This window comes from Polypterus senegalus, chromosome 9 (assembly GCF_016835505.1).
Source record: "Polypterus senegalus isolate Bchr_013 chromosome 9, ASM1683550v1, whole genome shotgun sequence".
Lineage (NCBI taxonomy): Eukaryota > Metazoa > Chordata > Cladistia > Polypteriformes > Polypteridae > Polypterus > Polypterus senegalus.
In genome coordinates, this window is record NC_053162.1 from 176,337,253 (window position 1) to 176,363,040 (window position 25,788).

At 44.1% G+C, this 25,788-nt stretch overlaps 1 protein-coding gene across 1 annotated transcript in view; it reads right to left on the bottom strand.

Annotated features, from left to right (window-relative positions):
- Window positions 1–1,196: 1,196 nt before the first annotated feature.
- Window positions 1,197–25,788, bottom strand: part of lamc3 (laminin, gamma 3) — a 220,913-nt gene continuing 196,321 nt past the window's right edge. Inside the window, exons 23-28 of the mRNA XM_039764395.1 lie at window positions 25,440–25,586; window positions 22,660–22,762; window positions 21,987–22,189; window positions 19,141–19,278; window positions 11,687–11,786; window positions 1,197–1,746 (exon numbers count right to left, since the gene is read on the bottom strand). Of these exons, the coding sequence (XP_039620329.1) occupies window positions 1,496–1,746; window positions 11,687–11,786; window positions 19,141–19,278; window positions 21,987–22,189; window positions 22,660–22,762; window positions 25,440–25,586 (942 nt within the window). The 3' untranslated portion in view covers window positions 1,197–1,495. The remainder of the gene's footprint in view (window positions 1,747–11,686; window positions 11,787–19,140; window positions 19,279–21,986; window positions 22,190–22,659; window positions 22,763–25,439; window positions 25,587–25,788) is intronic.

Here is a 25,788-nt window from a genome sequence, read left to right on the forward strand (position 1 = left end):
CAGCATTGCTCTCAAGACGGGGTCTACCGGTGGGTACCTTGTCAGCCTATTGCTGGGTACACTCACTCACTCGCTCACAAATGGGACAATTTTGTGCCACCAACCAAGCACACTGAACATTTTGGGATGTAGAAGCAAAACAAGACATCAAGAAATCCCAGTGTTTGTTTCCTGTCGGGGTGGACACATTTATTAGAAACCTTTATATTTAATTGGCAGGCTGACACATGCGAGATTAAAGCATGAAAACACACCCAGGTAGGATCTGACCGCCACAAACTGAACTCTGGAAGCAAAACGAGATTTATTTGGCACAGTTTTCTGAGAAGTGAAACCCTCAGTTTTACTAATCGTTTCACTTATCGCTACATGTATGCCCACCATTCAGTAATGATTTCATAAAGACCTGGGGTGGGAAAAGGTGGCAAAATGCTCCAAAACGTAAATTTGATTCAACGTTCCCTTTTGGATGGTTTCGAATTTGAAAACCCAATAATGGAGGAAAATAAAACTATCTGTCTATTATATAGTGCCTCTCATAATTATGTTTACGTTATATATAGTGCCTCTCATATTTATCTTTACATTATATAGTGCTTTTCATATCTGTTATTTGGCGCCTTTCATATCAAGCTATCTATCGTAGTGTCTCTATGCATTATAATGTGTCTGTCTGTCATATATATTATATAGTGCATTTCACATCTATCAGTGAGTTTCATATCTGTCTGTCTCTATCATATCTGTTGTACAGTACATTGCTTGTCTGCATTTAATTTAGTGATTCTCATACATGTTCATGCATCTATCGCTTAGTGCCTTTCATACGTGTTTCTCAGTTCTAGAGTACCTTTTACATCTATCTGTTATGTAGTGCCTCTCATATTATCTGTGCATTATATGGTGCCTTTCATATCATCCTATATATCTATTATACCGAGCATATCAGATTTGACTGTTTGTCAATTATAAAGTACATTTCATATCGGTTTATTATATAGTGCTTTCATATCTACCTGTCTGTCTTTCATATAGTGCCTTTCATATTTGTCTCTCTATATCATTCACTGCTGTCCTTCTGTCTGCTCGACCCTAAATGTATAACTCTTTGATGATCGCCTTCTATATTTGCCTGTCCGCCTAAAGCTTGCTGTAGGCATTTAAAACATATTTCTGATAAAAAAAAATCGCCATACTTCGACTACTTCAATTTATTAAATACCCATCTTAAAGTAATTTAAAACTTGAAATTCTAACAGAAGTGTCTTGTACTTTTATTTCGATGGCCGTTCTAAGACTCGCAGCAGGCCGCGCTCCCATCTGTCCTAAGAAACCGCCGGTTTTTCGGTTCCTTCTGCCATCGCAAAGCAGCTTTACAAGAGAAGCCAAAAAGGCCGAGGTGCCCCCCCACCGGGCGCTGTGACTGGCATTCGAGAGTCTGCTGACGTCACAAGTGTCGCGCGCTGTGACTCGAGCGAGCGACAAACGAGGCCGCTCACTGGGGCGACTTGGTGCAGCCGGACGGCACATTTCGGACGATGTCCTCCAGGCTGAGCTTCTCCTCCAGGATCTCTACGATGTCCTGCTCGACTTGTCTTATCTGCTCGTCCTGCCGCTTCGCCGCCTCCTCCAGCGCGGTGATCTTCAAGCCCAGCGGCTCGCTCTGCACTTTTTGCCGCAGGACCTCCAGCTGGCTAGCGGTTTCATTCAGGAGGCTCTCCAGATCTGCGCTTTCCTGGCTCGAGTCTTTGTTTTTCGGGAAGTGTCGACGGAGACAAACAGAAAGAGAAAGACAAATAATCACAATGAAGCAACTTAAAAAGTAATAATGGAGCAAAAACTGGAAAAAAAAATTTAAACTGACGTCTGACTGACGTTTTCTTCACATTAAAAACTTGATTAGGGTGAAACGTCATCACACGAAATGCTGAATTATCACAGACCTAAACAGACTGATTTTACAATACACATTCAAAGAGCCCACCCAAACCGAAGGAGATGCTTATTCAATAATTGGCCAATCAAACGTCATGTAATCCAAGCTTTTCATAGTGGGCGCCCTCTGAAATACAAAGTAAGGAGAATTTAATAAACTTGTCGAGTCTTCCATTTTTGAATCAACCTGCTCACACTCGTGCCGTGTGGCTTCTAGGGGGCTGCATAGGGTACAGGGCAGAGAAAAATCCCTGGATGGGGTGCCAGTCCATCACATGGGGACCCAACCCCAAACCTCCAGCACTTACACACACAGAAACCTGGCTTCGTAAACTCCTCCATTACAGGATTGAGTCTAAAATTCTATTATTAACCTCCAAAGCTTTAAATGGCCTGGCAGCGGACTACATCAGTGACCTTCTCCATCACTCTGCTCCTGCTCGCTGGCTAAGGTCCTCTGATTCCTGGCCATCTTGCTGTGCTCCACACTCTGTGGGTGACAGCAGGGCCTTCAGCTGTATATAGCGCCCTCCCAAAATTAATGAGATCAGAGAGGAATGAAGATCAGTAGGACCACCACGACAGAATACAGTGGTGTGAAAAACTATTTGCCCCCTTCCTGATTTCTTATTCTTTTGCATGTTTGTCACACAAAATGTTTCTGATCATCAAACACATTTAACCATTAGTCAAATATAACACAAGTAAACACAAAATGCAGTTTTTAAATGATGGTTTTTATAATTTAGGGAGAAAAAAAAATCCAAACCTACATGGCCCTGTGTGAAAAGTAATTGCCCCTGAACCTAATAACTGGTTGGCCACCCTTAGCAGCAATAACTGCAATCAAGCGTTTGATAACTTGCAATGAGTCTCTTACGGCGCTCTGGAGGAATTTTGGCCAACTCATCTTTGCAGAATTGTTGTAATTCAGCTTTATTTGAGGGTTTTCTAGCATGAACCGCCTTTTTAAGGTCATGCCATAGCATCTCAATTGGATTCAGGTCAGGACTTTGACTAGGCCACTCCAAAGTCTTCATTTTGTTTTTCTTCAGCCATTCAGAGGTGGATTTGCTGGTGTGTTTTGGGTCATTGTCCTGTTGCAGCACCCAAGATCGCTTCAGCTTGAGTTGACGAACAGATGGCCGGACATTCTCCTTCAGGATTTTTGGTAGACAGTAGAATTCATGGTTCCATCTATCACAGCAAGCCTTCCAGGTCCTGAAGCAGCAAAACAACCCCAGACCATCACACTACCACCACCATATTTTACTGTTGGTATGATGTTCTTTTTCTGAAATGCTGTGTTCCTTTTACGCCAGATGTAACGGGACATTTGCCTTCCAAAAGTTCAACTTTTGTCTCATCAGTCCACAAGGTATTTTCCCAAAAGTCTTGGCAATCATTGAGATGTTTCTTAGCAAAATTGAGACGCGCCCTAATGTTCTTTTGTTAACAGTGGGTTGCGCCTTGGAAATCTGCCATGCAGGCCGTTTTGCCCAGTCTCTTTCTTATGGTGGAGTCGTAAACACTGACCTTAATTGAGGCAAGTGAGGCCTGCAGTTCTTTAGACGTTGTCCTGGGGTCTTTTGTGACCTCTCGGATGAGTCGTCTCTGCGCTCTTGGGGTAATTTTGGTCGGCCGCCACTCCTGGGAAGGTTCACCACTGTTCCATGTTTTTGCCATTTGTGGATAATGGCTCTCACTGTGGTTCGCTGGAGTCCCAAAGCTTTAGAAATGGCTTTATAACCTTCACCAGACTGATAGATCTCAATTACTTCTGTTCTCATTTGTTCCTGAATTTCTTTGGATCTTGGCATGATGTCTAGCTTTTGAGGTGCTTTTGGTCTACTTCTCTGTGCCAGGCAGCTCCTATTGAAGTGATTTCTTGATTGAAACAGGTGTGGCAGTAATCAGGCCTGGGGGTGGCTACGGAAATTGAACTCAGGTGTGATACACCACAGTTAGGTGATTTTTGAACAAGGGGGCAATTACTTTTTCACACAGGGCCATGTAGGTTTGGATTTTTTTTTCTCCCTAAATAATAAAACCATCATTTAAAAACTGCATTTGTGTTTACTTGTGTTATATTTGACTAATGGTTAAATGTGTTTGATGATCAGAAACATTTTGTGTGACAAACATGCAAAAGAATAAGACATCAGGAAGGGGGCAAATAGTTTTTCACACCACTGTACACGTGTGTGAATGAGAGGGAGGTCAGTTGGATGGTGAGGATTCCAATTTTTTTCCAATTCCAATTTTATTTATAAAGCACTTTAAAACAACCAGCACAGGACCAAAGTGCTGTACAATAAATAGTTGATAGGTAAAACAACACAACATTTTTGCACATAAATAAGAATATGGCATAATACATAAATAAAACAGCCCTACGATAAAACAATATAAAATGGAATAAAATCAGCTAAAAACAACAAAAGTAAAATGAGCTAAAACGAACTTCTCACAAGGTATCAAAGGCCAGGGTAAAGAGATGGGTTTTTAAAAGAGATTTAAAACCAGACAGAGAAGAGACTTGTCTAATCTCTTGAGGCAAATCATTCCATAGCTTGGGAGCTGCTACAGCAAAAGCACGGTGGTCTCCTCTAAGTTTACGCTTAGTCCTCGGTACATTCAGGAGCAGCTGATCAGCTGACCTGAGAGAGCGAGTGGGTGAATAAGGCTGCAGGAGCTCAGAGAGATAGGGTGGGGCAAGGCCATGAAGAGCTTTAAAAGCAAATAAAAGAATTTTAAAATGGATCCTAAAAGAAACGGGCAACCAGTGAAGTGTCACTAAAACAGGGGAAATGTGCTCTAATTTCCGAGTGCCAGTTAAAAGACGAGCAGCAGCATTTTGGACGCTCTGGAGATGAGTAATCAATGAGGCACTGACTCCTACATAAAGTGCATTACAGTAGTCCAGCCGAGTAGTAACAAAGGCATGGATTACTGTTTCAAAATGGTGCCGGGAAAGAATTGGCTTTATTTTAGCCAACTGCCTCAACTGGAAAAAGCTTGATTTAATGACCGACTTAATCTGGCTATCAAACTTAAGATCAGCATCCACCTTGACCCCAAGATTTGTGACAATTGGCTTATTGTACTGGGCCAAGGAACTTAAATACACTTTAGGGGTCTCAGTGGGGCCACCAAAAATGATCATCTCAGTCTTTTTTTCATTGAATTTTAAGAAATTAGAAGCCATCCAGGCTTTAACATCATCAAGGCACTGAAGTAATGGCTGTACAGAAAATGTGCCTTTTCTCTTTAGAGGAACATAGATCTGACAGTCATCTTCATAAAAGTGGAACCCAACACCATGCTTTCTAAGTATAAAACCAAGAGGGAGCAAATACAAAGAAAAAAAAGAAGGGGGCCTAAAACTGGGCCTTGTGGGACACCACCCAAGAGAGGAGTGGAAGAGGACACATAGTCACCAAGACTGACACAAAAGGTTCGCTCAGCCAAGTAGGACCTGAACCACTCTAGTGCTATACCCTGGATGCCCACCCACTGCTCCAAACGAGAGAGTAAAATGGCGTGGTCCACTGTATCAAACGCAGCAGTCAAATCTAAAAGCACAAGAACAACACAGTCGCCAGAGTCAGTAGCTAAAAATATATCATTAAAAACTTTTAAAAGGGCTGATTCGGTGCTATGTAAGTGTTTAAAACCAGATTGGAAAGTCTCTAAAATATTTTGTTTTTCCAGAAAGGCCATCAATTGGTTGTGAACTATCTTTTCAAGGATTTTAGAAAGAAAAGGTAGTTTGGAGATAGGCCTACAACTTGCAAGAGCCAAAGGATCTAGAGCCGTTTTTTTAATCAGAGGTTGAACCACTGCATGTTTAAAATCCTTAGGGACCACACCTGACGACAAACGGAGCTTAAATACTTGGGAGTGTAGAAGGAAAATTTTTTTATTAGCATAAGAGAATAGCAAATTAGCATATAAAGTCATAAAAAGTAATTAAAAGCTTCTAAAACATTAGATTAAGCATAAATTAGGATATTGAAGCAAATACGATAGGTCTAGCAAATATTTAACTAAAAATCAGTTATATTGCATTATTTTATAGGCTTACATTAAAATTTCCAAAGTAAAGAACAGCTAATTGATACACCGAGACCAGATTTGGACAGGATAAGAGTTTGAGAACACGTGTGATTCAAGGCTAGGAAGAGATAACATAGAGAAGAGGCCTCTAAAACCAGATGGGTTGCTGAATCAGCAGAAAGGCTTTTACTAAAAGCAGGGTCACGCTGACCTAATGCATGAAGGGAAAATCTTAGTAAATGCAGGTATTAGCAAAAATATTATAAGAATATATTAGCAATTAACTTTAGTGTAGAAATTAAGACAAATCAAGAAATGATCAAATGAAAGCACATACTACACTGTGTACACAATTATTAGGCAAGTTGTATTTTTGAGGATTAATTTTAATATGGAACAAACACAGTGCTATCAGTCAATCCAAAATGTTAATAAACCTGAAACCTGAATGTTTTTACAACGGAAATGTGAGTGTGAACATCATCAGGGGAATACATATGTGCGCACAATTATTAGGCAACTATTAGTGTGCAGATTTATTATGCAACTAAAGGAAAAATGAAAATGTTCCCATCTCACTTGTTTATTTTCATCTGTTATAGTGAGAATAATAAACAAACACCTCAAAATTTACAAATAAACATCTCTGACATTTCAAAATCAATCAATCAATCAATCAATGACCAATATAGCCACCCTTCTTTCCAATAACAGTCATAAGCCTTTCCATTCAGTTTCTTGATCTGTTGACGATCAGCTTTTTGTGGAGCAGTGACTACAGCCTCCCAGACACTCTTCAGAGAGGTGGATTGTTTTTCTCCCCCGTAAATCTAGCGTTTAAGAAGTGCCCACAAGTTCTCGATAGGGTTTAGGTCAGATGAGGAAGGGGCCATGTCATTATTCCTTCATCTTTAAGGCCTTTACTGGCTGGCCACGCAGTGGAGAACTTCGATGCAAGTGATGGAGCATTGGCCTGCATAAAAATCATGGTCTTTTCCTGTATCACTGTTTGAAGAAAGCGTCTTCGAAAAACTGGCAGTAGGTTTGGGAGTTGATTTTGAGTTCATCTTCAATGCAAAAAGGTCCAACTAGCTCATCTTTAAAAATACCAGCTCATACCAGTACCCCACCTCCACGTTGGAGTGGAGCTCTGTGCCCATTACTGATCCACAGGTCCATCCATCTGGTCCATCAAGAGTCACTCTCATCTCATCGGTCCATAAAACTTTTGAAAAAATCTGTCTTCAGATATTTCTTGGCCCAGTTTTGACGTTTCAACTTATGTTTCTTGTTCAGTGGTGGTTGGGTTTCAGCCCTCCTTACCTTGGCCATGTCTTTGAGCACTGAACACCTTGTACTTCTGGGCACTCCAGGTAGGTTGCAGCTCTGGAATATGAAAGTACTGGAGGATAATGGGTTCCTGGTAGCTTCACGTTTGATTCTTCTCAAATCTTTGGCAGCTAATTTGCATCTTTTGTTCTCAACACGTTTCTTGCGACCCTGTTGACTATTTGCAACAAAATGTTTGATGGTTCTGTGATCACACACCAATATCTTAGCAATTCCAAAAGTGCTGCATCCCTCTGAAAGACTTTTTACAATGTTTGACTTTTCAGAGTCAGTTAAATCTCTTTTTTGGCCCATTTTGCCCGAGGAAAACTAGCTGCCTAATAATTCTGCACACCTTGATATAGGGTGTTGATCTCCTTAGGCCACACCCTCCCTCATTACACAAATACACATCACCTGACGTGCTTAAATCCAATAAGCATTCAAGTTAATACAGTTGGAATATACGCATTAAAAATGATGATATGGTCAAAATACTCACTTGCCTAATAATTGTGCACACAGCGTATACTTCTTTTAATTAAAGCTTAAGCTTCAGGTCACTATTGTAAAAAGTCTGGAAGGCTTAAGAGAGGAAACCCATATATGGAATTGAAGCCTTGGCCAGTTAGAGAAAATGGAACAGCATAGAAAGATGATAAATTCCATAAGGGGGTCAGTAATAGGAAAAGTAAGGAGATAATAAGGGTTCCCATGGAAACTCAAGGTCCAGCCGGACAGGAGCAGAGGGTAGACAGAGGAGTTACTGGGAGGAAACCATCCACCCAGTCTTAGACCAATCAAAATAAGCCAAACATATACCAAGAGGAACAATGGACAGTGAAGCCAGGTGCAGAATGAGCTAATCGAACGCAGCCAAAATGATAAGAAATTGTTATAAATACTTCAATTGTTGTAATGATCAGGGCTCAATCACATTCGGCCGAATTGGGTTGAGTCTCTGTTGTTGATTTATTGCAATAAAGCCTTAAAACTCTGTCTGCCTATCTCGAGTCCTAATAGCCTTTATTTTTAGGTAAAAAGCCTTCTGATGATGAATGTTTCGCCACGACAGGAGTAATGGGGAGTGTGGAAGAGAAGTGAAAAAGAGAGTGCAGGCAGGATGGAGAAGAGTGTCAGGAGTGATGTGTGACAGACGGGTATCAGCAAGAGTGAAAGGGAAGGTCTACAGGATGGTAGTGAGACCAGCTATGTTATACGGGTTAGAGATGGTGGCACAGGAGTCAGAGCTGGAGGTGGCAGAGTTAAAGATGTTAAGATTTGCATTGGATGTGTTGAGGATGGACAGGATTAGAAATGAGGACATTAGAGGGTCAGCTCAGGTGGGACGGTTGGGAGACAAAGTCAGAGAGGCAAGATTGCATTGGTTTGGACATGTGCAGAGGAGACATGCTTAAAGATAGGGTGAGAAGTTCAGTCATCCAGGAGGGGCTCAGAGTAGAGCCGCTGCTCCTCCGCATCGAGAGGAGTCAGATGGGGTGGCTCGGGCATCTGATCAGGATGCCTCCTGGACGCCTCCCTTGTGAGGTGTTCCGGGCACGTCTAACCAGGGGGAGGCCCCGGGGAAGACCCAGGACACGCTGGAGGGACTATGTCTCCCGGCTGGCCTGGGAATGCCTCGGGATTCCCCTGGAAGAGGTAGAAGAAGTGGCCGGAGAGAGGGAAGTCTGGGTATCTCTGCTCAAGCAGAATATAGGAATTTTCCCCCTTTTTTCACTAAACAGTTTCTGATTTGTTTTCACCTTCTTTGTATAGATAAAAATCTCTAAATATGTAAAATCCAACGTCTGTCTGTCTGTCCGCTTTTCACGAGAGAACTACTTAACGGATTTAGATCTGTTTTTTTTCTAGAATTCCAGTTGATTTTGCAACTTTTCTCATTGTGCTAAGCATCATAGTTCGCTTGTGGTACTGATTTATTTGCACGAATCTGAGAGACACACAGAGCACGGAGGGGAGGGGCGGGGGGGCGTTGCCGTCCTCAATCATGCGCCAACCTCGGGGTGGGTACCGTACATACGCTTAGCTAGCGAACGAGAGAACTACTTAATAGATTTAGATCTGGTTTTTTTCTAGAATTTTCTTGAACATTCTGGTTGATTTTGGGACTTCTCTCATTGCGCTAAGAATCAGAGTTCATTTCCTGCAATGATTTATTTGTGCTAATCCGAGAAGGGGGAAGCGTGACGTCAGGGGTGGGGAGCCGGGTGGGATCCTCCTCACTCATGTGCCAGCCTTCATTCGAGTCGCTCTACCTGTCACCACGTGTTGGAACGTACCTTGCCTCGGCTTAGCTAGCGATACCCGTTTGTTTATTGATTTTTAAACTTTGTCCTGTTTCATTAATACACAGGCAGTGCCGTGGTGGTCGGCTAGTATTGAAATAATGATGGACTGAGTTCTGACCGGATTTCTCTTAGTTTCATTTTTTATTACACAAAATCAAAATTTGGGCAGGGGTGTGCCGACTTCTTATATCCACTGTTAAAGACACACAGAATAAGTGGTCAAGTAGTGTGGTGGAGAGTGGGAGTTTAGGGACCTTCAGACCTCAACGTGATGTCGTTTTTGAGCAGTTAGGTGGATTGAAGGAGTGAACTTTGCTCGGCTGAATGGCCCGTTCTCATCGAAATCTTTGTGATGCTCGTCTATACTAATAAAAGGCAAAGCCCTCACTCACTCACTCACTCACTCGTCACTAATTCTCCAACTTCCCGTGTAGGTGGCAGGCTCATTCCTTACAGCTTTCTTACAAAAGTTAAGCAGGTTTCATTTCCAAATTCTACGCGTAACGGTCATAACTGGAACCTACTTACGTACATATATACGGCCATAGCCTGCAGCTCGATCGCCGTGTGAGGCGGAGTTGCGTCACCCATCACCATGCCTCCCATGTAGTTGAGTGCCCGCCCATATAAGGCCGTCCGTCAGCAGCAATCCAATAGACACGCTGCCGCTAAATATTCGCGGGTGAAGGACTGTGCTTATGCAAACGAAGATGAGATAGTCAGGGATAGAATAGCGTTTGGCACAAACTCAGCGAAAGTGCGAGAGAAACTTTTAGGTGCCGGGTCTGAGCTAACATTAAATAAAGCCGTGGACATGGCAACATCGCACAAGATAGCACAAGTACAGCCGAGAACCTTCGATGCATGTACTCCGAGTGGCTCACGTGAACTGACTGTGAATGCAGTACGCATGACAACAAGCAAGAGCTCCAAAGAGCGCTGAACAAAAAACGCATTACACAATTGAGAAGGCAGCAAAAGAATATGAAGCAAGTGACGCATACAAGCATATTCATAAGTGCAGCTACTGTGGAAACAAAGCACGGTGTAAACCATAAGTTTAAATTAAGTTTATAGACAGGCTGCTGCTGGCGTTTGTCATGCCTACGACGAATACGATATTCGCGAGATGCAAGTTTAATGAGAGGACGCAGGGTATAAACGAGACTTTGGATCACTTTGTAACGGATTTAAAATTGCTGGTGAAGGACTGTGCTTATGCAAGTGAAATTGAGATGATCAGGGATAGACTAGCGTTTGGCACAAACTCAGCGAAAGTGCGAGAGAAACTTTTAAGTGCCGGGTCTGAGCTAACATTAAATAATTGCTGGTGAAGGACTGTGCTTATGCACACGAATAGAAAGCAAATGTTACGTTATTTTTAAAATGTTTCCTTTACTTTTTCATAACTTCTTTAACACACTTCTTCTCCGCTGCGAAGCGCGGGTATTTTGCTAGTATGTTTAATATATCACATCATTTAAACATTATAATTACAGTATGTATGAGCTATTTGGTTGTTTATTTTTGATGGGACTCATTCAGAGGGGATCACCTCTCCGCCACAAGAGAAAAGTTTTTCTATTCTGCTGCCAGCCTCGGATCCTATTGACGAACCAAACGGACCACATGAATTGAATTATAAATTTAAATGTGTAATCTGAAGCAGTCAAATCCAGAAAGTGAATCAGCATGACCTTCGCTAACTGCAACCCCAAACATTTAAAGTGCGTGGACTGGAGGAAACAGGTGGTGGGTTTTTTTAGGAAGAAATGGTGAGACCGCTGCCTTATCACTGGCAGATTTGTCTCCTTTTCAATACAACATTTTTGGCGAGTTGACCCCAGATGTGTATTTTTGCACTGAGAATGGCGTCTTACCACGCGAGGCTACTACTGCACCAGGGCTGGCAGGGCTATGTCTCCTAGCTATTGGTGTCTGAAGACATGCCCATAGTATTCTGAAATTCTGAAATACAAAGTCACTGGCTTGCTTTTTACTCTTTCAAAGAAACAAAACAAAAAAAAAAAATCCAAAGCTATACTTCTCCGTACTTATTTGTACCAGGAGCTCCCTGAGCACTCGGGATTGCTGCTCCAAGGAGAGCGCTGCCGATCTCATGCTGTCCTGGGCCTGCAGCACAGCTCCTGCAATCTGAGAGACAGACAACGCCATGAGAAGGCCAGCGTGTGGGCAACGTTACCTTACAGACGTACACAGAAGTGAACCCAGCTGGCACCGACACACCCAATAGAGTCCATCTGCAGTCAGGACAGTTTAAGGCCACGGACAGATTCAACGACCTGAGACACTCCGAGGCCCCCTGTTTAGCTGCATCTCTTTTGACCCCACCTGCGTGTTAGCGGCACACTTTTGTGCTAAACGTACCATTATAGTACTGGTGGCAAAACTGAATGTGTGTGCAAAAAAATATTTATTATAAAGAAAAAAAAAGCTTCACCGGGATAAACTATCGTGCTGATGTAATAACCGTCTCTTCGTACTCGCTGTGAGGTCGTGAGCCATCATCCCGAAATGGGCACGCTAAGCCGTTCGTCAAACAGAGAATGACTACTTTACCCGTCTTTGTGCTTCTGAGGGCGAGTGCGTCTCTGCCACAATGAATATAAATATTAACATCGTGTACACCAGTATTAATACAGTACTAATGGTATAACACCGAGAGGACCACTAAGACGGGACTCTAAAGAGCTCCTTAAACGTCCGGCCTGTAGTATTGCACATTTTGACTGTTAACACAAATTCTATGATTTATTCGATTGTGAGTTGTTATACTCAGTTTGTTATAATATTAAGGGTTATTGTCACTGTCTCTGTGCACACTGGTATGGATTCATTCATACAGGCAGATCAAGTATGGAACACAGGGGCTCAGCATTTATGGCGCTTTTCCACTGCATAGTACGGCACAGCACGGTTCAGTACAGCTCACCTTGGTTCGGCTCAGTTCGGCTCGGTTTGCGTTTCGACTGCAGTTTAGCACCGCTTTAGAGTGGGCGGGATTATTCACGTGTCGTTATAGTTGCGCCGCCTCTACTGCCGTGACATCATCGTAAACGCGCCACAAACAAACACACAACAATGGAGCATATCGACGGAATGGTGTTCTTCATTCTCAGGCATGTGGATGTTTTTAACAGCAAGACGAAGGAGTTTGTCTGTACGTCTGTACTTCCTCAATAGACCACGAAACAGCCATTTTTGGTTAAAACAAAATGGTGCGTCCGAACCTTCGCTGGCTGTGCTAAAAATCTAGCGGGTCTGTCGTGTCTCGTGTCGCAAGTTCAGTGACGCAGTAATGACGATTTTTCTCCGGCCAATCAGTGACCAGCAGAGTTTACACGTCACGTTTTGGTAACGGTTTCGTTTCGCTTGGAACCTCGGCTGAGGTGGTACTAAAAAAAAGGACCAGGTACCAGGTACTGTTCCCAGTGGAAAACCCCCCAAAAAGTGAGCTGAACTGAACCGTGTCGTGCCATACTATGCAGTGGAAAAGCGCCATTAGAATTGCCAGCCAAGCATGGGACTAGATAGTCAAAGACAACTGGAGGATTGTATAGTCAGCCTAAAGACAGAATAGCATACTTCTGTCCTCTGTCAGCACAAAATCTTCTTTCCTTGTTGGGAGAATGAGAACTGCAGTGTGAGCATTGTACTATTCTTGTTGGATGTGAGGTTACGTCTTTACTGTCCTTGTTTGGAGATCAGAGAAGACCAGCACGTGAAGAAGACAGTATAAAAGGCTTGGACAACAGCCACACACTTTGAAGCTGTCGGACCTCCGTCCGAAATCCTCTCAGCGTGGTGACGAAAAATGGCAGACTGCGTAGATCCAGACTCGCACACCTGGATAGAGTCTGTCATAGGCGTCCCGTCCGTAACCGCGTAAACACCATCAGTAAAGTAAGCTAAATATATTTTTCTCATGTGATTCTTATACCGGCGTAATCACGATGGGAGGGATATCGTCTTTTTTGTCATATTTCTATCTTTTTCGGTTACTTAACATGCCGCAATTTCAAAAGAGCACATTTTCATGTTTCCTAAGGAAACAAGAGTCTATAAGAATATGTCGTGTTAATCGCCGCAGAGTGCAGCATATCATTTATTCTTCTTCCTTAGCATTTCCCATTTTTCTATGGGGTCAGCCTACTGATGACCAGTGTAGACCCTTAGCCATAGAGCCGCTACTCCGTTGAGTGCAGCATATAACTAGCGTATTAAAAAGTGCAGTGTCGTGAATGAGACATGGCAAATGCTGATATAAAACGTATACTTAGAAAATACAAAATGAGAAGATTTTTTGTTCAATTTATTTCTAATACATGACACCAAAACAGATGCTAGAACTGACAGACCTCAGTAGTTTAGAAGTCTAATAACCGCCGAATACGCCTTTGAGTGCCGGAACTAAAGGGAATTGAAATCGTCACGAGGGCCGTCAGTTCACCAGCGAAAGAGGGGAGGGGCTCCAGAAGGGGGCGTCGATTTAAGGACTTCATAGTGTCTGAAGTGCTCGGATCTGTCTGAGGCAGGGGTCCTCAATCACGGTCCTGGAGAGCCGCAGTGGCTGCAGGTTTTTGCTCCAACCCAGTTGCTTAATAAAAAGCACTTATTGCTAAAGTCACACTTCTGCTTCACTTTAGTGATTTTGAGCCGTTATTGCTTAATTTTGTCTTAAACAGCTATTTTAATTGCTCCTTATTATCAATAACATGCAAATGACAAGAGAGAGCAGCATTTCTCCATTTCGCTTATTTCCATTTACACCTGTGTGTATTTATCTGCACTTATTGGGTTTAATTAAATACTTGGAAGAGAAAAAAGTGAAGGACTGAGAATTACTCGTCCATTTTAGCCTTCAAATCATTTGCATGATAGAAAGGGAAAGAAAATCTAGGATATGAGAATGACCTGACATAGCAGAGTGAATTTAATTTCATAGCTTGTTACTGCTTTATTGGCAAGAATTGCTTTCTAATTAAGCAACCAGGTCAGAACAAAAACCTGCAGCCACTGCGGCTCTCCAGGACTGGGATTGAGGACCCCTGGTCTGAGGCCTAAAACTGTCCTGACCGCAGCTGGACACTTCTCGGCTCGCCAGCCAGGGGGCGCTGACACTCACACATAAACACAGAGACAGCCACACTCTGTCCTTTACTGACGCTTTATGGCGTATTTACACCCTTTCACCTTCCACACATTTTGTTATGATGCAGCCTTTGTGCTAAAATCATTTACATTTATGTCTTCCTTCACCAAGCGACACTCAATACCCATAATGACAAAGTGGAAAAAGGATTGTGGGAATTTGCTGATAAATTATTAAAAAAAACAACTGAAAATTGTTCAGACCTGGACAAATATGAAGCTCCCCTGGGCAGCGACTCAAACCTGTGAATCAGCGTGACTTTTACTAACTGCAACCACAAACATTTAAAATGCAAGGACTGAAGGAAATTGGTGGTGGATTTTTAGGGAAAAAGCAACGAGATTTGGGTTTGACAAGACAGGCTTCACACACCTGAATCTTTACCAGCTCTTTTAGGGTAAATGGAGACCACCAGTGGACGGCTGTTGTCAGGTCTCTCCAGAGAGGTTTGATTGGGTCCAAGTCCGGCGACTTGAGGACATTCACAGCATTGCCACTCAGGTGTTGTCTTAGCTTTGGCTGAGGTCTCGAGTGCTTGAGTCCCTCCACCCTTTGCTGCTGCAAAACAACCCCACAGCAGCTCCATGCTTCACTGTTGGGATGGCCTGACACAGGGGGTAAGCCAGTGGTCTCCAACTCCGGTCCTGGAGGGCCACAGTGGCTACGGGTTTTTATTCCAACCCTTTTCTTAATTGGTGACCTGTTTTTGCTCCTAATTAACTCCTTTTCCTTTCATGACTTGTTTTTTAAGATTTGTTCCCCTGAATTGCTTCATCGTTCCTCTCAGTTGCTTCATTTCTTTCCTTAAATGACACCCAAACAGAAATGAAATGTGAAGTGAGGGAGCCAACAGAAGACCGACTCAGTCAGGGCCTCAAACTCCAACCTGTTGCTTAAATCAGGCCCTGATTCTTGTCGTTAATTAAACCCGTTCTTTAATTCCGTGGCTTGTTGCTGCTCTCATTGTGCCACAGCAGACATTTCTGAAATTATCGATTTTCTCTTTTCTAAGAGCTCTGGTCAAATATTTTGTGGACCTGACCAGATCAACATTCCCAAGACCTTCACCTTTCTTTATTTTCAGATATTGTATGATGGACGGCAGTTGTTTTGGTTCATTTTGTATCTCATTATTGTTTGGGGCGGCACGGTGGCACAGTGGGTAGCGGTGCTGCCTCACAGTTAGGAGACCCCTGGGTTCACTTCCCGGGTCCTCCCTGCATGGAGTTTGCATGTTCCCCCCGTGTCTGCACCATACAGATTATGTGCATTGGTGATCCTAAATTGTCCCTAGTGTGTGTGTGTGTGTGCCTTGTGGTGGGCTGTCACCCTGCCTTGGGTTTGTTTCCTGCCTTGTGCCCTGTGTTGGCTGAGATTGGCTCCAGCAGACCCCGTGACCCTGTAGTTAGGATATACAGTAGTGGGTTGGATACTGGATGGATTCTATCTATCTATCTATCTATCATATAGTGCCTTTCACATCTATCTATCTATTATATAGTGCCTTTCACATCTATCTATCTATTATATAGTGCCTTTCACATATCTATCTATCTATCTATCTATCTATCTATCTATCTATCTATTATAAAGTGCCTTTTACATCTATCTATCTATCTATCTATCTATCTATCTATTATATAGTGCCTTTCACATCTATCTATCTATCTATCTAGCACCTTGAACATGTGAAAGGCACTATATAAATAAAATGTATCATCATTATTATTATCATCATCAGAATTGTGAGTCCCTGGAATGGCGATTCCCATTACTGATGTGAGAAGGCTGGCATCCTGGACTTAAAAACTGGTGGCACTCGCTTTTATGTCTCTTTCAGGAGACCCCCAAGTGGCTTATCCAAAAGCCCTAAAGCCCACTGTCCATGTTACATATTTGCTGTTTAGAAGCACATTTTGCTAATTAAAAATAATGAACTAAAAAAATAAATAAATAAAATCCAAAACATGGACAACAAGATACCCACAGCACAAGAAATGAATTCTCTCAACTACCTGATGACAAACCCGGGACCCCCCAATACCCCTCCAGCTGCCTGGGCTCATGTACAGATGCTGCTTGAACGAGCAGAAGAACAGGATACACCAGAGTCAGATTTGAAGCGTCATAACTAAGGGTCTGAACACTGAGCGGGGGGCTTTATGACGGAGTGGCCAGACAGATGTCACCCCTAAGGAGGAGATACATGGAAGCCCACTTGGAGTTTGCAAGTTGGAACCTCAAGGATTCCCAGACCGTGAGAGATTCTCTGGTCCAATGAAACCAGGATTGAATGGTTCGGCCTCAGTTTTGCCATGTGTGGGTAAAACTGGGCACTGCTTACCACCTGTGAAAGGTCATTCCAGTGCAGTGGCACTGTGATATTTCAGTTTTTTATTTGTATTTTTGAATACTTTCTGAAGGGTCTCACCCCAGCAACTTTGCACTGTGAACCCCACCCAAAGGTCTTATCAGGCCCAATAATGTTGTTTGCACTTTTGCGACTAACGCCATGTCACACGGTGGGCCGGTGGGGCGGAGTGAACCAGCATCTTCGTGATCCACTAGCGCTCCTCTACATTTTTAACACCATCCTGATGTCCTTCATAAATATCTATCACAATTATTTGCTCTGGTGCCCTAGAATGACTTTTAAAAAATTTGCAAACCTTTTGGAAAACTTGTTTTCACTTTGTCATTAGGAGTTATGAAGTGTAGATGGAAGAGCAAAAAAAACAGCCATGAGCGTCAGCAGGCTTTGTGCCCGAGGAACCAAGTTACCCAAACTATTCTGTAACATTTCAATAATCATTTACCACTCTGATGCTGATCTTTCTGGTCATAAAATAAGTCATTACAATAGCAATTGACAAGTAGAATTCATAATTAATGGCAGAATTTACGGTATTTGAGGGTTCCTCTAGCGCGCCTCTTTCTCTTGGACGATTTGGCTCAAAAAATTATCAGCACTTCGTCTTCTCCTAACAGGATTAAGTTTGGAGTTTGGTATTTTTTCTGTCCAGCTGTTTCAGCTCTGGACCATCCTCAAGAAACAGTGACACACAGACACCCACCCGTCATCGAGATATCGTCGAAAACCAGAGATCAAATTTTTTTTACGAATCTAAAGCCTTCGCTCCTCCCTATACGAGAACGAGTTATGGTGACCGAGGGCGCAAAGCAAAATGGCAAATTCCTCCATTTAAGATGAAATCTGCAACACAATAAAAAGTGTGCAGAAAGTGAAGGGGGGTCTTTCTAAAGACTTTCTGAACCCACTATACATACACATACTGAGACAGCGCAAAAGAAGCCCACCCAGACACAGCTACACAAACACAGACCCTACACGCACATTGGTGTCCGGTGTTACATGAAAATGGCTGCATGCACACGGACATTTAGGCTACAAACACACAGAGGCATTGTGTCACACACACTCACACACACAGGCACTGTGTCACACTCACACGCTCACACACAAAACACACAGAGGCACTATGTCACACTCACACAGAGGCACTGTGTCTATCACACACACCCACACACACAGAGGCACTGTGTCACACTCACACACTCACACAGAGGCACTGTGTCTCACACACACACACACACACACTAACACAGGCACTGTGTCTCTCTCACACACACACACGCACACACACACACTCGCACACTCATACAGGCACTGTGTCACACTCACACACAAACACATACAGGCACTGTGTCACACTCACACACTCACACAGAGGCACTGTGTCACACTCACAAACACACAGAGGCAATGTGTCACACACACACTCACTCACACACACAGAGGCACTACGTCTCACACACTCACACACACACACACTAACACAGGCACGGTGTCTCTCTCACACACACACGCACACACACACACTCGCACACTCATACAGGCACTGTGTCACACTCACACACTCACACAGAGGCACTGTGTCACACACACTCTCACACACACACACACACTAACACAGGCACTGTGTCTCTCACACACATGCACTGTGTCACACACACACTCACTCACACAAAAACACACAGAGGCACTATGTCACACACACTCACACATGCACACACACACAGAGGCACTGTGTCACTCACACACACTCACACACACAGGCACTGTGTCACACTCACATACTCACAAAGAGGCACTGTATCTCTCTCTCACACACACACGCACACACACACTCGCACACTCATACAGGCACTGTGTCACACTCACTCACACACACACACACAGAGGCACTATGTCACATTCACTCACACTCACACACACACACACACACAGGCACTGTGTCTCACACACACACACACCTCGTCCCTCTCCTCCATTGCTCTCCTCAGCTCTGTTCCTCTCATCTCCTGGGCTCTCAGCTCCTCCAGGATGGCCGAGTTCATCTCGCTCGTCTCTCTCTTGATTTTCTTTGCCTGAGAGAGAAGTTCCTGTGCATCCTTGAGAAAGAAAAAGAAACAAAAGACAAAACTGTTAGGCGTCCTCAAGAAGGGACAATGACTGATTCGTTACTCGTGACTCGGCCCTTTAAGGAATGACAATCACGGACATTAGGTGCCCAGAGCACTGAGGTCATCTGGCGATGATAGGTGGCATTTCTGGGATGCACATTGTGATGGGGCCATCCCATGATTGTCCTGCATGTGTGCAGACATCTCTGATGTAGACATGAACTTAACTTACTAGTCACATCTGTCCCACTTCTGCTAATTATTAGTGAGACTTGCAAGTTCACACACCTTTCACGTTACAAAAAAAATCACTCAGACAACAAGATCATTGTGATCCCATCCGACATCGTCATCATCTGACAAAACGGAGCCGTAGAGACGGCCATGCACATGCGCTCGCGTGATGAAGGAGTTGAAACTGTGGACGAGTTTGGATGGAGGACAGGACAGTTACTGAGGTCTTTTCCTCTTCCGGCCCTAGAACACAGGAGTTCACAGAAGAGCACCAACCTCACTTCTGGACCATTCTGGCAGCCCTCCACCTTCTGGTCACTTCCACATATAAGACACGAGATGAACGGAGGTGGGCATTTATTATCAGAATCCGTGAAAGGCACGATAGCCTGCTGAAGCTTTCCCTACAAAGAGCGCAGAATGACTTTATTTTCAATTCCAGCCTTTTTGTTTCTGTCTAATTTTGCAAAGGATTGTTGTGTTTAAATGGAGATCTGCAGGAGACCCCAACACTTCATCTTGTATCATCTAACAAAATTTATAACATATAGAAAAAAATTCACAAAGTCACACGAAGTCATAACAAGTAAGAGTTCATCAGTCAGGGGTACTTTGGGGTTAACTGAGTTTGGGTTCATTCCATTTAGTGCGGCCATTATGGTGAATGTGACACCGGGTTAAGACCACCCCTTGACATTGTGTGTTAGTGACAGCCTAGTCACTGAAAAACCTTAACGATTGAGGGACTCCGGTGATGATAACTGTGGACCCCATAAGGTGATGCCAAAGATGGTTTGATCCTTACTGCTAGTATGTCAGGGTCTCAGACCCGTCTGAAATCCTCGAGGCACTTATGGACCTTGGAGCTGAGACCATGCAGAGTTGACAAGCCCCTGGCACTGCCATTTAACGGAAGGGATATCATTATGGCTGAGACCCCATAGCCCAGAAAGCACTAAGTTTTTATGTTTTGTTATATTGGTTGGAGACGGTGGCACTGACCACAAAGCAGGAGACAGAGCTGGAGGACATTAGAGGGTCAGCTCAGGTGGGGCGATTGGGAGACAAAGTCACAGAGGCGAGATTGTGTTGGTTTGGACATGTGCTGGGTATATTGGGAGAAGGGTACTAAGGATAGAGCTTCCAGGGAAGAGGAAAAGAGGAAGGCCTAAGAGAATTTTTTTGGATGTATTGAGAGCGGACATGCAGGTGATGAGGGTGACAGAACAAGATGACGAGGACAGGAAGATATGGAAGAAGATGATCTACTGTGGTGACCCCTAATGGGAGCAGTCAAAAGAAGGAGAAGAAGAAGAAGTGAACTTCTAGTAAAGTTTTGAGTTTTTGCTCAGTTTCGCCAGCCCTAAGACGAGATGTGGTTATTCTTCCATTTAGGAATAATGAAAGCCCACTGGGCTCTTGGCAAACTTCTCCAACTCAACACAATCCCATCTCCAAGCTCTGCCGGCACTTCCTTGCACCTCTTGGCTTGGGTTTTACTAAACTTTGGGACCTTGTGTGTCATGTGTGTGAGTGAGTGTGTGTGTGACACAGTGCCTCTGTTTGTGTGTGAGTGTGACACAGTGCCTGTATGAGTGTGCGAGTGTGTGTGTGTGCGTGTGTGTGTGTGAGAGAGACACAGTGCCTCTGTGTGTGTGCGTGTGTGAGTGTGTGTGACATAGTGCCTCTGTGTGTTTTGTGTGCCATCCCTAATGAGTCCATTCAATTGAATTGACCGCAGGTGGACTACAAGCAAGGTGTAGAAACATCTCAATGGTGACCAGTAGATTGGGATGCACCTGAGCCTGATGTCACGTGTCATAGCAGACCTCAGGGATTTGATATCCCTGGCACTGACATTCTGGGGGAGTTGTAGACATTTAACATTGAGACCATGGGAGAGCTGGTACACCTGACACAGAGCTCTGGTGCTGAGAAAGCTGGCATGGTCCATGACACAGAGAACCCCTGGCACCATTTCTCCAATTAGATGTAACTCCCCTCACATTGAGATGCCCTGCTGTGATGCCCACAGGTCTACGATTATCAGAATTGTGAGCCCCTTGAGATTCCTATCATTGAGGTAAGAAGGCTCACATCCTGGACCTAAAAACTGTGGTGATCATATTCATATCTCCTGGAGGAGATACCCAAAAGTGAGGACCTCCAAGTGGCGAATCCAAAAGCCCGCTGTCCATGTTATGGATTTGATGCTTAGAATCATATTTGGATGATTAAAAATGAAATAATGGACTAAAAAGTTAAAAAAAATCCCAAAAAATAGACAACAAGATGGTCATGGCAGAAAAAATAAATTCTCCCAACCACCCAACGACAAACCTGGTACCAACCCGGCACCCCAAACACCCCCCTCCACTGCCTACTAACTGACCACCAACCCTGCATCCCCCCAACCCATGAACCCCCTCCCCCCACCCCCAAGGCTGCTGAGGTTAACGTACAGATGCCGCCTGGACGGCTGTGCCCTGAGCCCCCTGCGCTTTCACATTGGCGGCCGTGGAGTTGCCGCCAGTAATCAGGAGTTGCCGCTTGACCAGCCTGGTCTTCCTTGTTGTGTCCGCCAGGATTTTGTCCTTCACCACTTGCACCTTCTTCATGGCCATTTTTGTCTGCGTTTTCTTCTGGTGCCATCCTTTCTTCATTTCTAAAGTTAACCATGAAGATATGGAAAATTAGCCTGCGGAAGGTAAGTCCAATAACACTTGAGGTCGCTAATACAACATCAGAGAAGAAACCACCGTCACTTATTCTATCAGTCAAGCTTTTAAAACGTCATATAGCGCCTTTCGTGAGCAGTCACCTGTGTTTAGTTTATGATTGGTCCAATGAGACTGTCAAAGTAAGCCTGTGATGGGATCAGCAGCCAGGGGCTTACTAAGCCACTAGGGTGGCGCCATAGTCTATCTAGAAGTGTCCACACAGTTCAGGCTTTTAGATTTGAACCTTTAGATGGTTGGCTTAACATCCATAACACCAAGGGTCCCTGGCACTGTTACCCTAATTGGTGGGATGTGAAGAGGCCCCTTGCCATCACAGGAACCTGGGCACACACTCAGAATGCCCTGATGTTAGATTCTCTGTTTCTTATTCCTTTATTTATTAAGTGGCACTCACCTTGCAGCTCCTTCACCAAGCTTTGGGCTTCTGTTTCCACCTCTCTGACCTTCAGCAGCGCACCCTCTGCTTTGCCTTGAGCCTGCTGGGCACGGTGGGACAGCTTCATTGGAAAAAGAGCAAATGACAAATAAGTAGAGAGTGCCAGCCCGAGGTCTTATTAGCCTCAGTTTGAAATGCCAATTCCGGGTAAGGCACCACAGCAGAGCAATGGGCACTGATGCCAGGTGTAGACCTTAGCAGAGGTGAAAGACATAAAGAGAAAGTAAGCTGGCCCACCAAATCTTGCCACTCAAATGCCTGCTTTACAGATGAGAAGGATGGCATAAATCAGGGGTCTCCATACCCGGATTAAGATACCCACAAGTCCCCTGGGTGTCTTTGCACTTAAACAGAGAGTTGGGCATACTTCTAATAATGCAGCACCCAGACAGTTGGTAGTTTAATGCAGCACCATATTTCCCACTCTTCTGACTTGATCATGTCATATTGGGGGTCTCCTTGCTCATTTCTGCATGTGAAGATTCGATTGTATCATTGAGTTGTTTCCCATTGGTCAAATTTGGCACACATAGTCTCCTTCATTTCATTGAGCATTTAGGGGTTTAGGTTGGGTGAGAAGGTCCCTTGCCATCTCATGAGCCTGGTTGTGCACCTGGAATTGATGGTAGGTCCACCCCTGGGGATCTCCAACTCTGCTTGTGATTCACCATGTGACCTATAGGGGGTGTATCAGCACCCCAAACCCAAGACACAACCTCACAGTCACAAGTCCCGGGTTCACAAAAATAATTTATTACAAGAAAAATAACCTTCACCACAGGCAACCTGATGCTCTTCTCTGTTCTGTCCTTCCTCAGCTCCACCAAGGAGAGCCTTGACCCCCCTCTGTCCCCCAGAGTGACTCCATTTATCGAAGAGTACTCCCAGTGCTAAGACCTGCTCCACTGCAAGCACTTCTGTGTCTCAATTTTCAATTCCTGCAGAACCCCCTGGCAGCACCCACGGAACCCAACAAACAGACCTGGGACTCCAATTCCCAGCATGCTCTGTGGGTATCCGAATGAGTCCCAAAGCCTAGGGACACTGTCATCTAGTGTGTCGGGGAGAAAGTATTCACAAGCCATTGCATTATCCCCTCCATTCCCTCCATTGTGCAGGTCTCCCTACTGGGATGCCAACCCATGCATGCCATCCATTACACAATAATTTAGTAAAAAATAAAAAAATAGATGTGTTTGGAACGTTGTGTGCTTACGGTTGAAGGAGTTGGCATGCGGATTATGCAATGTGAGTAATGCAGGATTTTTTCATGGATGTTTTGCTGCTAATTGCTGTCGTTTAGCGTTGGTTTCCATGGATGTCTGTTCTGTCAGAAATGTTGTTATCTCCATTGTGCACAAATACAAGAGATTAAAAAGGTTTGCTCTGCCTAAAGGAATCTCACTACGGTGCCAGGTTCCACAATGGTGGCTTCAGGTAGACTAACAGCAGGGCACTGTGCGGTGCGTGTTCAGACTACCCATAAGCCACTGCGAACGTGTTGCATTGCATCACCTTTAATCCACTGTGCTCACCCCATCATTTTCAAATTGGCTTTACTTTTGATTTATGTTCATACTTTTCATCTCCATTGCTCCCGTCTCTGCTGCTGAGACAAACGAGTGCCAGGAGAAGTTTCTCTCTGTGCAGCACCTTATATTGTGGTTTCACTAAACCTGCGATTTAAACAGCAACGGTTGTTGTGTTATCCTACGTGGTGTAATGGGCAACATGGCTTGGCTGGCATCCCATCTGTGAGGGATGGTTTCTTACTGGCCGTTTTAATGGAAGGATGTGGGTAGACGGGCATCCTCACCAGGTTGGTTAGTTGTACCATTCCTGTTCGGATAGGCCATTATAATGGATGGACTGGGGGAGAGTGAGTCCCAGGGCCATTGGGTGGTGACACCCCTCTGGCGTTCATCTCATTCAGATGCATGTGGAGTTGTAGTTTTGGTGGGCTGACCTGTTAGGGTCCTCGGGTACTGCCAGAGGGAGACTCTTTAATAACAGGGAGGATCTACCAAACCCAGAAGGGCTTCCGGGATACAATGTGATAGCACCAGAAAGGACTTCCGGTTACGGGATAAAGGAAGGAGTCGGGAGAGCAGTGGGACGGAGCTCACCTGGGTGGAGTGGATGGAGTGGAGCGGAGAAGGGAAGAGTCAAATTGTTGGAGCTGTGGAATACATTAAGGCATCTCTGGCAATAAATCTCTTTATTGAAATCATGCAGTTGTGTCTGAGGTTTGGGGTGCTGCAGTGCCCTCTAGTGGTACACAGTGGGCAAAAAGAAATGACCAGGAGATAAACGAAAGTCATGAGCAAAGCAAAATTCACAACCAGAAGATTGTTAATTAAAGGCCTTGAAAAACGTGAAGTACACAAACAAACTTTTGTTGTATTCTTGAAGAATCCACAAACTTGGACAAGGAAATAACCCTTAGGGATCGACCTTTGCACCCGTGACGTCACATTATTTGTGACTTCTTGCTTTGCTGCTAAACAAATCAGACACATTAATAAAAATGTCAGAAATAACTTAACTGACCTCAAAAAGTAAAAACAAGCAAAATTCCGAGAAATCATGACAAGGTAACAACGTAAAATAACCAATCGTGACAACGGAAAAAATCATAAGACCAGCAAAAGGTGAGGTAAAAGGGCAGAGTGTGATGTCACGTTCCCTCCACATTATAGAAAGTCTTTCCAGTGATGACCCCCAGTATACCCGCCTACCTGTGCGTGACGGTGCCTCTCTGTGGAGAGCAGGTCTGCGTGTGGCTTGATATCCAGCAGTGCTTGATTGATGAGCTCATCTTTGGATTGAAGGAGCTCCTCCAGCTCGAGCGTCTCGTTTCTCAAGTGATCAGGACATGGTAATTCCTGAGAGATAAAGAGAAACAGAATACAGAAAAATGAAAATCCTCAAAGGGGCCAAACCACGCAGGAATTCCATGCTCATGAAAAGAATGACGTGTTTTTATATTGCATAAAAGACAAAAAAAAATAAAATACAGGAGATCTGAGGAGCTTCTGTTTGGCTCTCACGTATGTCTTCACTGTAACACTACTGGGATTTCAGCTC